The 11,672-nt window shown below is 42.9% G+C and overlaps 1 protein-coding gene across 1 annotated transcript in view; it reads left to right on the top strand.

Moving 5' to 3' along the window:
- Positions 1-208: 208 nt before the first annotated feature.
- The window catches only part of EIF2AK3 (eukaryotic translation initiation factor 2 alpha kinase 3), a 42,530-nt gene continuing 31,066 nt past the window's right edge, over positions 209-11,672 (top strand). The window contains exons 1-2 of the mRNA XM_039551022.1: positions 209-558; positions 7,295-7,424. Coding sequence (XP_039406956.1) covers positions 296-558; positions 7,295-7,424 — 393 coding nt within the window. The 5' untranslated portion in view covers positions 209-295. The remainder of the gene's footprint in view (positions 559-7,294; positions 7,425-11,672) is intronic.

Below are 11,672 nucleotides of genomic sequence, written 5' to 3'. Positions count from 1 at the left end.
GATTGGCCCGGCGGGCTCTGTTGACAAACACCCGGCTCCTCCCCGCCCCTCGCCGCCGGGCGCGCCAATCAGAAGGAAGCGGCGGGCTGAGCGGCGTGGCGGCGAACCAATGGGATGCGTGTCCGCCTCGCAGGGGCGGGTGCGCGCGGGGTGCCGGTACGTGGCGGGCGGGCGTGGCGCGGCGGGCAGGGCTGCGCGCGCGGCGGGCGCCCATTCTGTGGCGGCGACAGCGGCGACAGCGACAGCGGCGTTCATGTCCTAACGGGTGGCGGCGGCGGGCGAGCCGGGCCCCTCCATGCGGGGGCCGCGGGGCCGCAGCGCTCTGGCCGCCTTCGCGTTTTTGGTGCTGCTGGGGGTGGTGGCGGGCGGCCCGGAGCCGCCGCCGAGCGATGCCGCGGCTGTGGAGGCCGCGTTCGGGCTGGGGGCGGCCGCCGCTCCCGCCGCTTTGCCCGCTGGTTCCGCGGACGTGACAGTGGAGGACGATGAGGGCGGTGTGGCCCCCGCGGCGCCCGGAGAGCAGGAGGCTGAGGGCAGCGGAGAGGCCCGGACCGGCAGCAGGTGAGCGGGGCAAGGCGGTGACTGGGGTGGGGATCAGTGCCTGGGTGAGAGGGGGGGGTCGGTGTCTGGGGTGAGGGTCATGCCTGGGCTGGCTGGGGAGAGTGGCGGTGACTGGGATGGCTGTCGGGGACTGGCGCTCCTCAGGGGGGTCTGTGGCTGGGTGGGGGTCAGTGACTGATTGGGATGTCGGTGTGGGGCGGCTGAGGTGGGGTCAGCCCCTGGGGAGGCTGAGGGGTGTTGGGGATCAGTGTCTGGGTCTGGTTAGGGGGGAGTATCAGTGGTTGGGATGGGGATCAGTGTCTGGGACTGTTGAAGGGTGTCCGTGACTGGGGTGGGGGTCAGTGGTCTGAGCGTGGAGATGCTGGGGAGGGGGCTGGAGTCCGGTGTGGGGGTGCTGGGCGAGGGTCAGTGCCTCAGGGGAGAAGGGTGCAGTGTCCAGGGTCGTTGTCTGGGGGTGCTGGGGGGGACACCACTGTGTCTAGGCTGGGAATCAGCAGCTGCGGGTGTTGGGGAGGGGGGCAGTGCGTGGGAAAAGGGCTGCAGGGTCCCGGGGGTCGTGTGTGAGGAAGGGACCGTGCGGGAGTGGGCTTGGACGGGAATAGCGCTGGGATGGGTCGGGAGTGTTGGAGTGGGAAGAGTGGAGAGGAGAGGAGGCAGAGTTGCGCTGTAGGGTTATCGTAGATAGACTGGTGCTTGGGAAAGGGGTGAAATAAGGGTGTTGCACGCTGGTGCGTGGGGCTGGACTGCGGGACACGCAGGGAAGTGTCCCAGGACCGGAGCAGAGGTGCAGGGAGAAGGGGTGGAAGAGATGAGTCCCGTGATGGGGCTGGAGTAGCGCTACAGGGATGGACAGGCTGGACCGAGGGGGAGGCAGTGACAATGAGGAAAGGGAACTTCGGGACCTCACCAGCGCTGAGGTGCTTGTTCTTTACGCGGTTGTTAGCAAGGAGAAAGGGCGTCTTAGTTCTTAGACAAACAAGCTGCCGGATGTCACGCTATGTGACATCTGGCCCGTCTGCTTACCCTGGTAATACCACGTCTCGATCCCTTCCCTGCCTTGGTCCCAGGTGGCAGTTCTGTGCCTGCGGGAAGGAGACCCTAAAGCACTGCATCTATAGTCTATACTCTTCCCAGCACCTGCAGTTCACAGTTGTTCAGAGCACTTTGTCCTTTCTGTCATCTTTTTGTTTTAAAGAAAATGCAGTTCCCCTGTGTACTTAACTGTCTGTTCAGCACAGACACTGGGGTGTGCCTGAGGGGAAGCCAAACATGCAAGACAAATTGATGAACAAGTTTCAGAATATAACAAGGGGAAATAAAATACTTAATAACTGTGTGTGGCAAAAGGAAGACTTAGATGAATGACTCAAGTGCAGAAATGTTACTGAGCTGATTCCAGTCTGTTTCTGAATTGGCTGAGAATGATGAGGTGATAAACCACAGAGAGTTTAAAGGAAGAACAGCATGACTAAATGCCTGCTGTATTTGAAAACCTGAAAATGAATATCCCAAAGCTTGTTATTAGTATGCCCAAGCATTCACTTAAAACAAGAAACTGGCTGATAACTTGGCATCCTGTTTTCTTTGAAGGCAGTCTCACCAGTTAGCAACAGGATCATTCCTTTGTGTATCAGGTGATCAAAATACCACCTGGTTTATTGCAATTCTACTGTATTCAAATTTTAATAGGACCCTCATTTATTTAGCCTTCCAAATTTTTAAAAATACATTTTCTGTTTGCATTCTAGAGCTAAGTAGAATACACTAAAGATGTTCAATGTAGTAAATTAAGCCTGAGATTAAATGTAGCTTCTCTGTAATTGATTAGTATGTAGGAACAGATTTGCTGTCATCAAATAAAAATAGAATGGCTGCCTGGCCATAGTGTTTGCCTGCATTTCTTTATTTTTTAATCTGTGTTTCTGAGAGCTCTACTCATTGCAGCTAATTGTTCTTCAGCAATACCCATGCAATATAGAGGTCAATATAATATGGAAAAAAAAGAACAAAACCAAAACCCCAACTGTCTTTGCTGTAGGCAAATGAATATAATCATCTTGGTTTGAAGTTTTTTTTTTGTTGTTTTCCTAGAGGAAAATAGGAGGGTTGGTGATTTACTGTGCTCTTTGCCTATAAACATGCAGGGTTTGCTGTTGGAATAGCTGCTTAGAGTTCAAGTTTAACAAACAGCTGTATTTGCAATATCCCAGGTGGCTTTTGAGGGTTGAAGGTATTAGTTTTGGTGGCTCTTTTAAACTAAAACAGGAATGGTGGTAAATGTTCAAAGATGATGATAAGTTCTGCTTTGTTTTTCTAACAAAAACAACTTATTTGAATAAATGCAAAGTTTTGGTGCAGTGAAAGGATGTAGATGACCTAAAGAAGTGTTCTTCCTCTGTCCTGTTTGCAACTTCCCTTGCTGTCTTAGCCCTTTTGTTTGTAGGTAAATCATACCTTCACTTCTGTAAGGTGCAACAGAGCTATGCTCAGGCCTCTTGATCTCAGAAAGTGGGCTGTGTTCATTATGGGATACTAACAAAGGTCTTAAGGCCCAGGACTGGCCTTTTGTCAATGCATGTGGAAGTTTGCAGTAGATATTTTGCATAATTTCAAGGGGGAACATTATCACTGCCCTTGAATAACAAGTTCCTGTCTGTGAGCAAAAGAGGGTAGGAACTGGTAAGAAAACATTTTCATTCAGCCATAGAGACTGTTTGTAGGTGGTTGGGGTCAGGGAAGTGTGTCCAGATGTGTTTTTGTGGTGACAAAGTGCAAATAAAATCTGACTATACAACATTAGCTTGTTCTCTGCCAGCTGCTCTGATTACTGATGTCTGTGTATGCTCCATGAACTGGCCCCTTGCTTTAGTCCCGCTGTTGGCCATCTGTAAGGGCCCAGAAGGGATTTTCTTCTCCTCCATCCTTTGGTTCACAATATATTGTGGACCAGCAGCTCCAGGCAAGAAGTGCAGGTCTTTGTTTTACCAATGTTCATTTCTCAGGTGCCTGGGTGATGGATCCTGGGATTTAAGTGACCACCTAATTTTGAGTAATTTGTTTTTGTATCTTTTTTTTGTTCTGGTCCAGGCTAGTGGAGACTAACGAATTATGATTTTGTGGTGTTGATCGTTGAGGGGGTTTTTTTTCCTTCTTTAGTATCTCTGTGATGTGATTCACTCCCTAGTATAGTCTGTGGTTTACTGTCAACAGGTATTGACACAGTCATTATGCTTTGTCTCTATCCTCCTCACTTCTTTGGTGTTATAGTTGTGACTTTTGACCTTGAGATGGGTAATATTTTGTGTTTTCCCTTCTCAGAGAGGAATCTGGTTTGGTAGTGTTCTCAGAAAACTTGTGTGTTCCTGGAGGCTGGCTTCTTCGGTTGACGTAGTCTTTCAGCTTTACCCCAATCAGGAAGGGATGTTGGTAAAACCAGTGAAAAGGTGTTGTTTTTCAGAGAATAAAAGAGTTTGTCAGGCCTAACCAAAACAGAAACTGAGTCAGGAATTCCGTTTTGTTTCGGTTCGTCAATCAGCTGGCCCAAAGATGCATCAAAAATATTGTTTTTTCAGTATAATGTGATGGAATCACAGGAATTGAAGCCCTGACATCTTGAGCCAGGAAAGGCTGGCAAACAGGTGGCTGAAAGGACTCTCTCTTTTCTAGAACCATGGCTGTATTCTGCTGGTGTTTCTAAGAATTTGATGTAAGAATGGCATAATACACTGCAGTAAACCCGCAGTGGCATTATGGGCTGACAAAAAGCAAGTCTCCTGTCTGTTTGTTTTTAAGCTCTGAAATATTTTCTTGAAGTAGTTGCCTAAATTGCCTTTATCCTAATGTGTTAATTTAGTGCTTGATTAGACTACCTGAGCAATGGAAAGATCTCTTGTCACCACTTCATGCTCTCAGTACACAAAGCTGCCAGCACTGGAATCTCACAGAGAAAGGGAGTGGAAAATCTGATGGTGGGAAAGTATAGCACTATTGAGGGTTTTGGGCACAAATTTCAGATCTTACACCAATTAGAGTTCAAGTGATGGGGTTTTAACTCACTGGAGTCCATCAGAGAAGAGGAGAACAGGTATTAAGATTTTAATTCACAGACAAACAGAGTAGGTAATGAAGGATTTTATCAGAAGAGTAAGGAATTTTAACTCTGTTTTTCTGGTGTGTGGTATTATTGCTGAAGAGCAAAATGAAGTTTGAGCCATTAATGTGGCTATTTAGTTGAAAATTAATCACTTATTAAAAAAGCAGAGAGAAATGGATGTTTTTTGTACACCTGGTTCCAGTTCTAAAGGTAGCCACATGTAAGATTTAGATATAGCTGGGCTGGTCCTGTTCCTCTGTCTCATGGAACTGTTTGCTCAGTGAGTGAAACAAAGTCCATTCTACAGCTGTGGATGAACCAAGGGGACAAACCCAGAGTGCCACTGCACCCAGGAAAAGCCAGGATTTTTACAGTGTGCAGAAGTGGCTGGTTAAACCAGCTTCTCCAAGTGTGTGCTGCTGGCACAAAGGTTCCCCACACTCCCCTTCTCTTTCCTAAGCAGCTATACTTGAACCTGAAGTGCAGTTACAGCACGATTTGGGTGACTGGAGGTCAGGGTGCAGGTACAGATTCCAAAACCGCTGTCTTGAGTGGCGGTGGAGAGGCTTAAATAATGAGGTAACTCCTAAGGAAGACTGAGGTTTGCATCTGCTGGGGAAAGATAATACAGAAATGTAAGATACAGAGGCATGAAACGTTTGTTACTTGAGGGAGAAGTCAAACAGGAGGAATTAGATAAAGGAAAACAATGGGAGTACATGGGAAGAAAACATTTCACAGTGCGATTTTAGGATTTGTCTTCTCTGCAGTATTGCTGCCAAAATTCCCTTCATTCTAGCTGCATTTCTACCTCTTTTTATAACCTAGTTGTCAGGAGGATCAACATAAAATTTAAGTAGACCCACTTGGAATAATATTTTGTTATGCAATGCTAGAGGGTTTCAGATAAATTGCTTTACCATAAAGCAAACAGATTGTGTTAAATATGTGTCCAAGGCCTTTAGTGTGTGAGCACTTGTTTACAGTACTTGAGAATAGTCAATCTCCTGCAATCTGGTTTATTATTAACCCAGTCTTCATTTCTGTACAGTTGGAAAAAGTGTTTGTACTCAGCTTATAAAAACTTATGTCTTCTGCTGTGCAAATATTTGCACAATTGGTATTTTTCCAACAGTTTCTTAAACTTAGCTTTTGGAGGAATGTGATGCTTGGCCACCTTCAGAAGCAGGAGCTGCTATGGCATTTTTGGAACAGGTTAAAGATATCTTTATTTTTGTTTTTATTAGTAGTGTAGTGCTATAAGCATTATAAAATCCTATAAATTGTGTGGGTTACTTTTACATGTAAAACTGCCATGTTTTACATGACCTTTGTTAGAGGTGATGTAATGAGCCACCCTCCCTCAACATGTTTTTAGATCATGATTTCAGTTTTTCCCTCCTTAAAGCAAACTAATAACCCCATCCTTTCCTCCATGTTACTACACTGTTAACTTTGGACAAGTGAATATATTTGGCTTGAGTTCTACACAATAATTTATTGTCCCTTATTATTTAAAGTAAATTAATATACATGTGTGTGTGTGCATTACCAGCCCCCTGCCCTTTCACCTTCACCTGAAACTGGTTAATCTCCCCACCAGTTTATTTGCACAGTTCCTTATTCTCATTGAAACCAGTCACTATAAAGGTCCTTCTGGGTCACTAGATTCAACCCCCCTCAGTGCAAGCAGCCTGTAAAGTGATTCAAGTTCTACTCCCTCTGCCTTTGAAGATTGGTGAGCTGCTGCAAGCCAAACTGACAACACAATCCCAGCTTTTTCAGGTCAGAGAGAAACAATCTTCAAGGAAAAAAAAAAGGCCCTTCAGAAATGCCTTGTCAGTGCTTTGTCTCTGATGTGTTGTTTATTTTATTTGTTTGTTTATTTTAATGCTGGAGCTCTAGCCCAACCAGAAATGTTTATTCTACTTGTACAGCTCTGTAAGAAACAAGATTTACTGAAATTGAGGCGCTTCAGGCACTGTAGAAATCAGCAGCCAGCTTGCCATGGCCCTGTGTCCCCAGACATCAGGCTACTTAAAGCCTAAGCTGCAAAACCCAGTTTCCTTGCTTTGTGATCTGCAGGTGTTGGAGGTTGTTTCTAGTGCCCTGTGTATGCCTTTGGAGGGACTTGTTTTATTCAGAGACTTACAAAATATCCCAGTAGTTTCATCCAAAGTCATTGAAAACTTAGTTGCAACGTAATATTTCTTACGTCCCAATTGGCTGGGTTAATAGTTTCGGGTTTAGGTTGTTTTGAAGGGATGTATTAACGATCAGTTTGGAGGGGACTGGAAGAAGTGGGATCCATACTGTTTGTATAAATATCTCAAAAAAGATTATCTCATTCAGTGTTGTAGTGGTAACATCTGCCTGTGGGAGCAAAAAGTCAATTGCCTTCCCCTGAATCTGAACTCTGAAAGTGTCTTACAACATGGAAATCAGTTTATGACATCCAGCCAGAGACTTCAGGTCTTCTACTCTGTTGTTGGTCTGGGTAGAGCTACCCAGTTGAATTGCTGTTCTGCAGAATATAAGAGAGAGACTTAAGGGTTGGAGTTGTATTTTACTAAATATAAAAGGCAGCTAATAGGTGAAGTCCATCCTGCTGTACTTTTGACTGTGAATGTTTCCAACTTGCAGATCTCTGGTCATTATCAGCACTTTGGATGGACGAATTGCTGCTCTGGATCCAGAAAACAGTGGGAGAAAACAGTGGGATCTGGATGTGGGATCAGGTTCTCTTGTGTCATCCAGCCTCAGTAAACCAGAGGTAAGGCTTAATTTTTTTCCTGACTAAATCTTTAAAAATGGAGTTATCTGTAATAAAATGAATGCAGATTCCTCTGTGTTGGTAGATGTTCAGTAATGGAGCAAACACCTACAAAACTTTGTCAGTACTATTCTCAAACTTTTTTTTTTTTTTTTTTTTTGAGTGCTTACATCATGTTGCCATTTCAAACTGGAGTGTGTCAGCATTTTAGCCTTGGGATTGATGTATTTGATAACTATCAAACCAGATGATGTAACTGAGTTGGGGAATTGTATGTACTTGCTGATTGAAAACAAGTTACTTGTAATTTCAAGCAAATGAAAGGATCATCTGCTTTGTATTACTAGACTATGTCTTGGCAAGTACTGGCTTTTTTTTTTTTCCCTCAAGAAAAGCAAAAGTCCTTGTGACTTAATAAATGAACAAAGGATTGTTTTGGGTGTTTTATACTAGATAAGCAGGCTGCCTGTGAAACAGAATGTGTTAGCAATTAAACAGAGTGCTGAAGGTCACCCTGAAGTACTGAGTGGTAAAGGGTTGCATCACTTCTTGCTGATGAACTGTAAGAAGAAGAAAATCTCGAGTTCAAGTTCTTGTTTGGTGCTATTGGCCACCATCAGTTTCAATAAACCTAGGCTAAAAATTAGAATGACCTTTTTTTTTTTCCTTTTTTGTCTTTTCCTGCACTGTGGAGTTCTCCAACTCATTCTCTCTTAGGATTAGGAGGAATAAAAACACCGCCAAAGAGGTAATTTGTGGCGATGACACATCACAGAAGTACACCGTCCTTCCCTGTCAGGGATGGTTGGATTTGATGACCAGTCCTGCATCATGCTTTTGCACAATGAGCATCAGAGAATGAAAGTTGAGTTCAGGATTATTCAAACTGCATGACTTTCTTGCTTGTGGTTCGTTGTTGCTGTCTATGGACATAACCTCTGTTTTGGTGTAAAGAATTCTAAGGAAAGAGTTGGTTTGTTGCTGTGGTAGTGTGAGAGCTGCTAATGAGTATCTCAGGTTGCAGAAGTAATGTGAATGCTAACTCATGTTCCTTTGTTTCTGAGAGAGAATTTTATTTGTGGATGCAGCTTTTTGAGATTTGTTCAGGTGTATTTTTGTGGTTTAGAAGAAACACTGTAGGAAAGAAAAATTCCCCACCCCCCCCCCCCCCCCCCCCCCCCCCCCCCCCCGCCCCAAAATATATTTAAGAGCAGAATTGGAAAGAATACAGAAGCTATGGAGAGAACTGTAAAGAGCTCTGTTAGGTGGAAGGTGTCAGTGATAGTGTGATCCTTCACAAAGGTTTCAATACTAGATACTTAAAATACTGGTCTGGTACCTGTTGCTGCAAATAGTTTCTGATGGCTAAATGAAAATAGAACCACCAGTTATGAAAAGCACACATTTGAATATAAACTTTTTATTTTCTTCATTACAAGTTTAGTCACAAGCCCAGATTTTTAAAGGTTTTGGGAATTAAAGCATTTCCAACTACAGAAGTTGTTTTTTTGCAGATGAAGATTTTGTCACTCAACTGGTCTGTCCAGAGTTTTGATATTTTTTCAATGTGGTATGACTGTAGAAATGAAAGGTTGGGGTTTAGACAACAAAAATTGTAGTTTGTCCATGTGATATTTAATTCCCTTCTGTGACAAGTCAGTAGGTTGTAGTGGTCACAACACCACACGTTTATTATGGATAGAAGAAGTTGGACTTTCAGATGGGCTTTCAAATGGTTTCATTTCTACAGCTGTGGCCAAAGACACTGAGGGTTTTTGGCAGTTAAGATGCAGAGCCTATGAGATAACTAATTTTGGAAGGAAAACGTCATTTTGGCCTTTTAGAAGCTGTTAAGCGTTATGAATATGGGCCTTTTTAGACTTACTGTCATGTAAACAAATGCTGTTAAGATAAGACAGAATTTAACAAGAAACATGATGAAAAGTGATGAACACTCTGAATAAACTGCATTTAAATATTTAAATGTTTAATCTGCTGTCAGTAATCAGCTGAAAGACTTCATGCAGTGAATCTAGATATTACTTAAGTGAGTAATTCACCTCATTAAAATTGCTGGGAAAATTCTGGTTTGGGTCAAAATACTGATGTGGGCATGTGACCTGTTTTATTTTCTCAAACTAAGTCTTGAGGCTTTTGCTTTCTCTTCCAACATTTTTGAGGTAACAAAGGTTTCTGTGCTAGCAACCACAATATTCATTATAAAACAGTAACATTATGTAAGCTGTTAAATTACATCTTGTGAGAAATGGCAGATGAGAAACTTTCTGTGTTACACTTGCAGTGATAAAGATTTGTGTTCTTTCAGAGCAAGGCAAGTGTGTGCTGCTGGGTCTTAATTGTTTTGATGAGCGTTTTTTTAACTTTCTCAAGTGTGAGTATAATGAACTGTAGTTCCAGGTCCTGGTGCAAAAGCATGAATTTAATTTCCAAGTGCCTTTTAAGAATAGACATTAGATCTTCAAACTTTCAGTGTTTAACAGAACTGTAGTTAACTTCCATTGCCTAACTGTAAAATGTCAACCTGGCTGTCTGGAGCTCGTGTGTTAATTAGGAAAGTGAGGCAGTGAAATTTCAAATGTTCCAGCAGCTCTGTCAAACACTTCAGATCTTGAAACTACTGCTTAAGACACTGACAAGTGAGATGTTCATCATTTGTCATGTGAACAGATCAATTAGAACGGAAAGGCTGCTGAAGTACTAATTGTGTGTCTGGGTAACTAAAATGCTAAAATTCTTTCCTTGGCTCTAAGCTCCAACATAAACAAATCATGGTCAGGGTGCCAATGCTGAAAAGTTGGCTCTGCAGTTTGGGCTTGTGCATGGGAATTTAAAAACTCTGTTTCCCCATCCATTGTTTTAAAATGGAAAACCCTTCTCTATAAAAGCTATATGGTTACAACTTCAAGTTTTCTTGTTACCTGCATGTAAAGATTGCCTGACGAAGTTCACAGTAAAGTCATTGAATCACAACTGTTCTAAAATGGAGTTTAATTTTAATAATAACACTTTGCTCTTTAAAATTTGGGTTTGTAATTAATGCGTTGTCCCTACTTAGAAAAGAATACTTTTGGGAGAATCAGCCTGTTGAAATAATGATGCTTAATTATACTGAAGGTGGAGAACTGCTTCTGAAGCAGTGGGAATGGTCCATAGCACATCATTTACTGATGAGGATGATGCATTCTTTTACCTGCATAGCTTTATACTAAATCACTTAATGGGCACCAGTCAGAGTTGTTTCAGTGCTCTGGGCAGAGGCTACACTGGGATGGACTCGATAAAAGTACCTGGTATGCTCGGGATTGGGCTGTTACAGACTAATCCCTAAGTAAGCATCTTATTTCCTTATTTGAGACATTGAAGATCATGGGACAAAATCAGTTTCAGCCCACAAGGCTGACATTTATAGCAGTCAGAGTAAACATACCACCGTATCCTGGAAAAATGGAATAATTGGATTATGCCATGTCACCAAATCTGTCAACATCCTTATTCCAATAAAGACTCTCATGACTTTTGTATTGTGTGTATGTGTATATATATAAAAATATATCTTAATCTTTTAACATGATAGCCACATAAAATTAACTTTTCTACAAACTTAGATACCTGCGTCATCTTTTTAATAGACATAGAACTGGAGTATTTTTATGGAATAGCCTAGTATTACCTTTTTTCTCAGAGAAATATGGAGAGGTGAAGAAGTTTTATACTGAAGTCACCTGAAAACTCACTGCATTGTTGGTGAAGCAAACCCGTAGAGACTTTTAGCAGATTGTTCCTTTTTTGCTTAGAGCAGTGAGATGGGAAAGGATTTTGAAATCTCAGAAAACTCCACTAGTGACTGGATTTAATGCACAGTATGAATGTATCTTCTTTCTTTTTCCTTCCCTTTATCTGCATCATAAACCCTTCCAAATTTTCAGTGCTTTGCTTTCCCAAAAGACATACAGAATTCTGCTGTGAAGTGTCCAGACACCTGGGACTCACTTTGAGGTACTGACTTGCCTGCACTTTCCTGCTCTTTGGATAAGGCAACTTCTGTACCCACACAAGCCAGAGCAGAGCCAAAATCTGAGTTGCTTTGGGAACACAGGAAGGAACTCAGCAATTCCCATCTTTTGACCTCTTACACTCTGGAATAGAAAAAATGCAAAATCCACACTGAAATGGGTCAGGGGAAGGCAAGAGGTCAAAATGCCCTTTGAGGGGCTTGAATTGTGAATT

Source organism: Corvus cornix, chromosome 4, assembly GCF_000738735.6.
Source record: "Corvus cornix cornix isolate S_Up_H32 chromosome 4, ASM73873v5, whole genome shotgun sequence".
Lineage (NCBI taxonomy): Eukaryota > Metazoa > Chordata > Aves > Passeriformes > Corvidae > Corvus > Corvus cornix.
The sequence above is the reverse complement of the archived record's forward strand: the minus strand, read 5'-3'. Positions and strand labels throughout refer to the sequence as shown.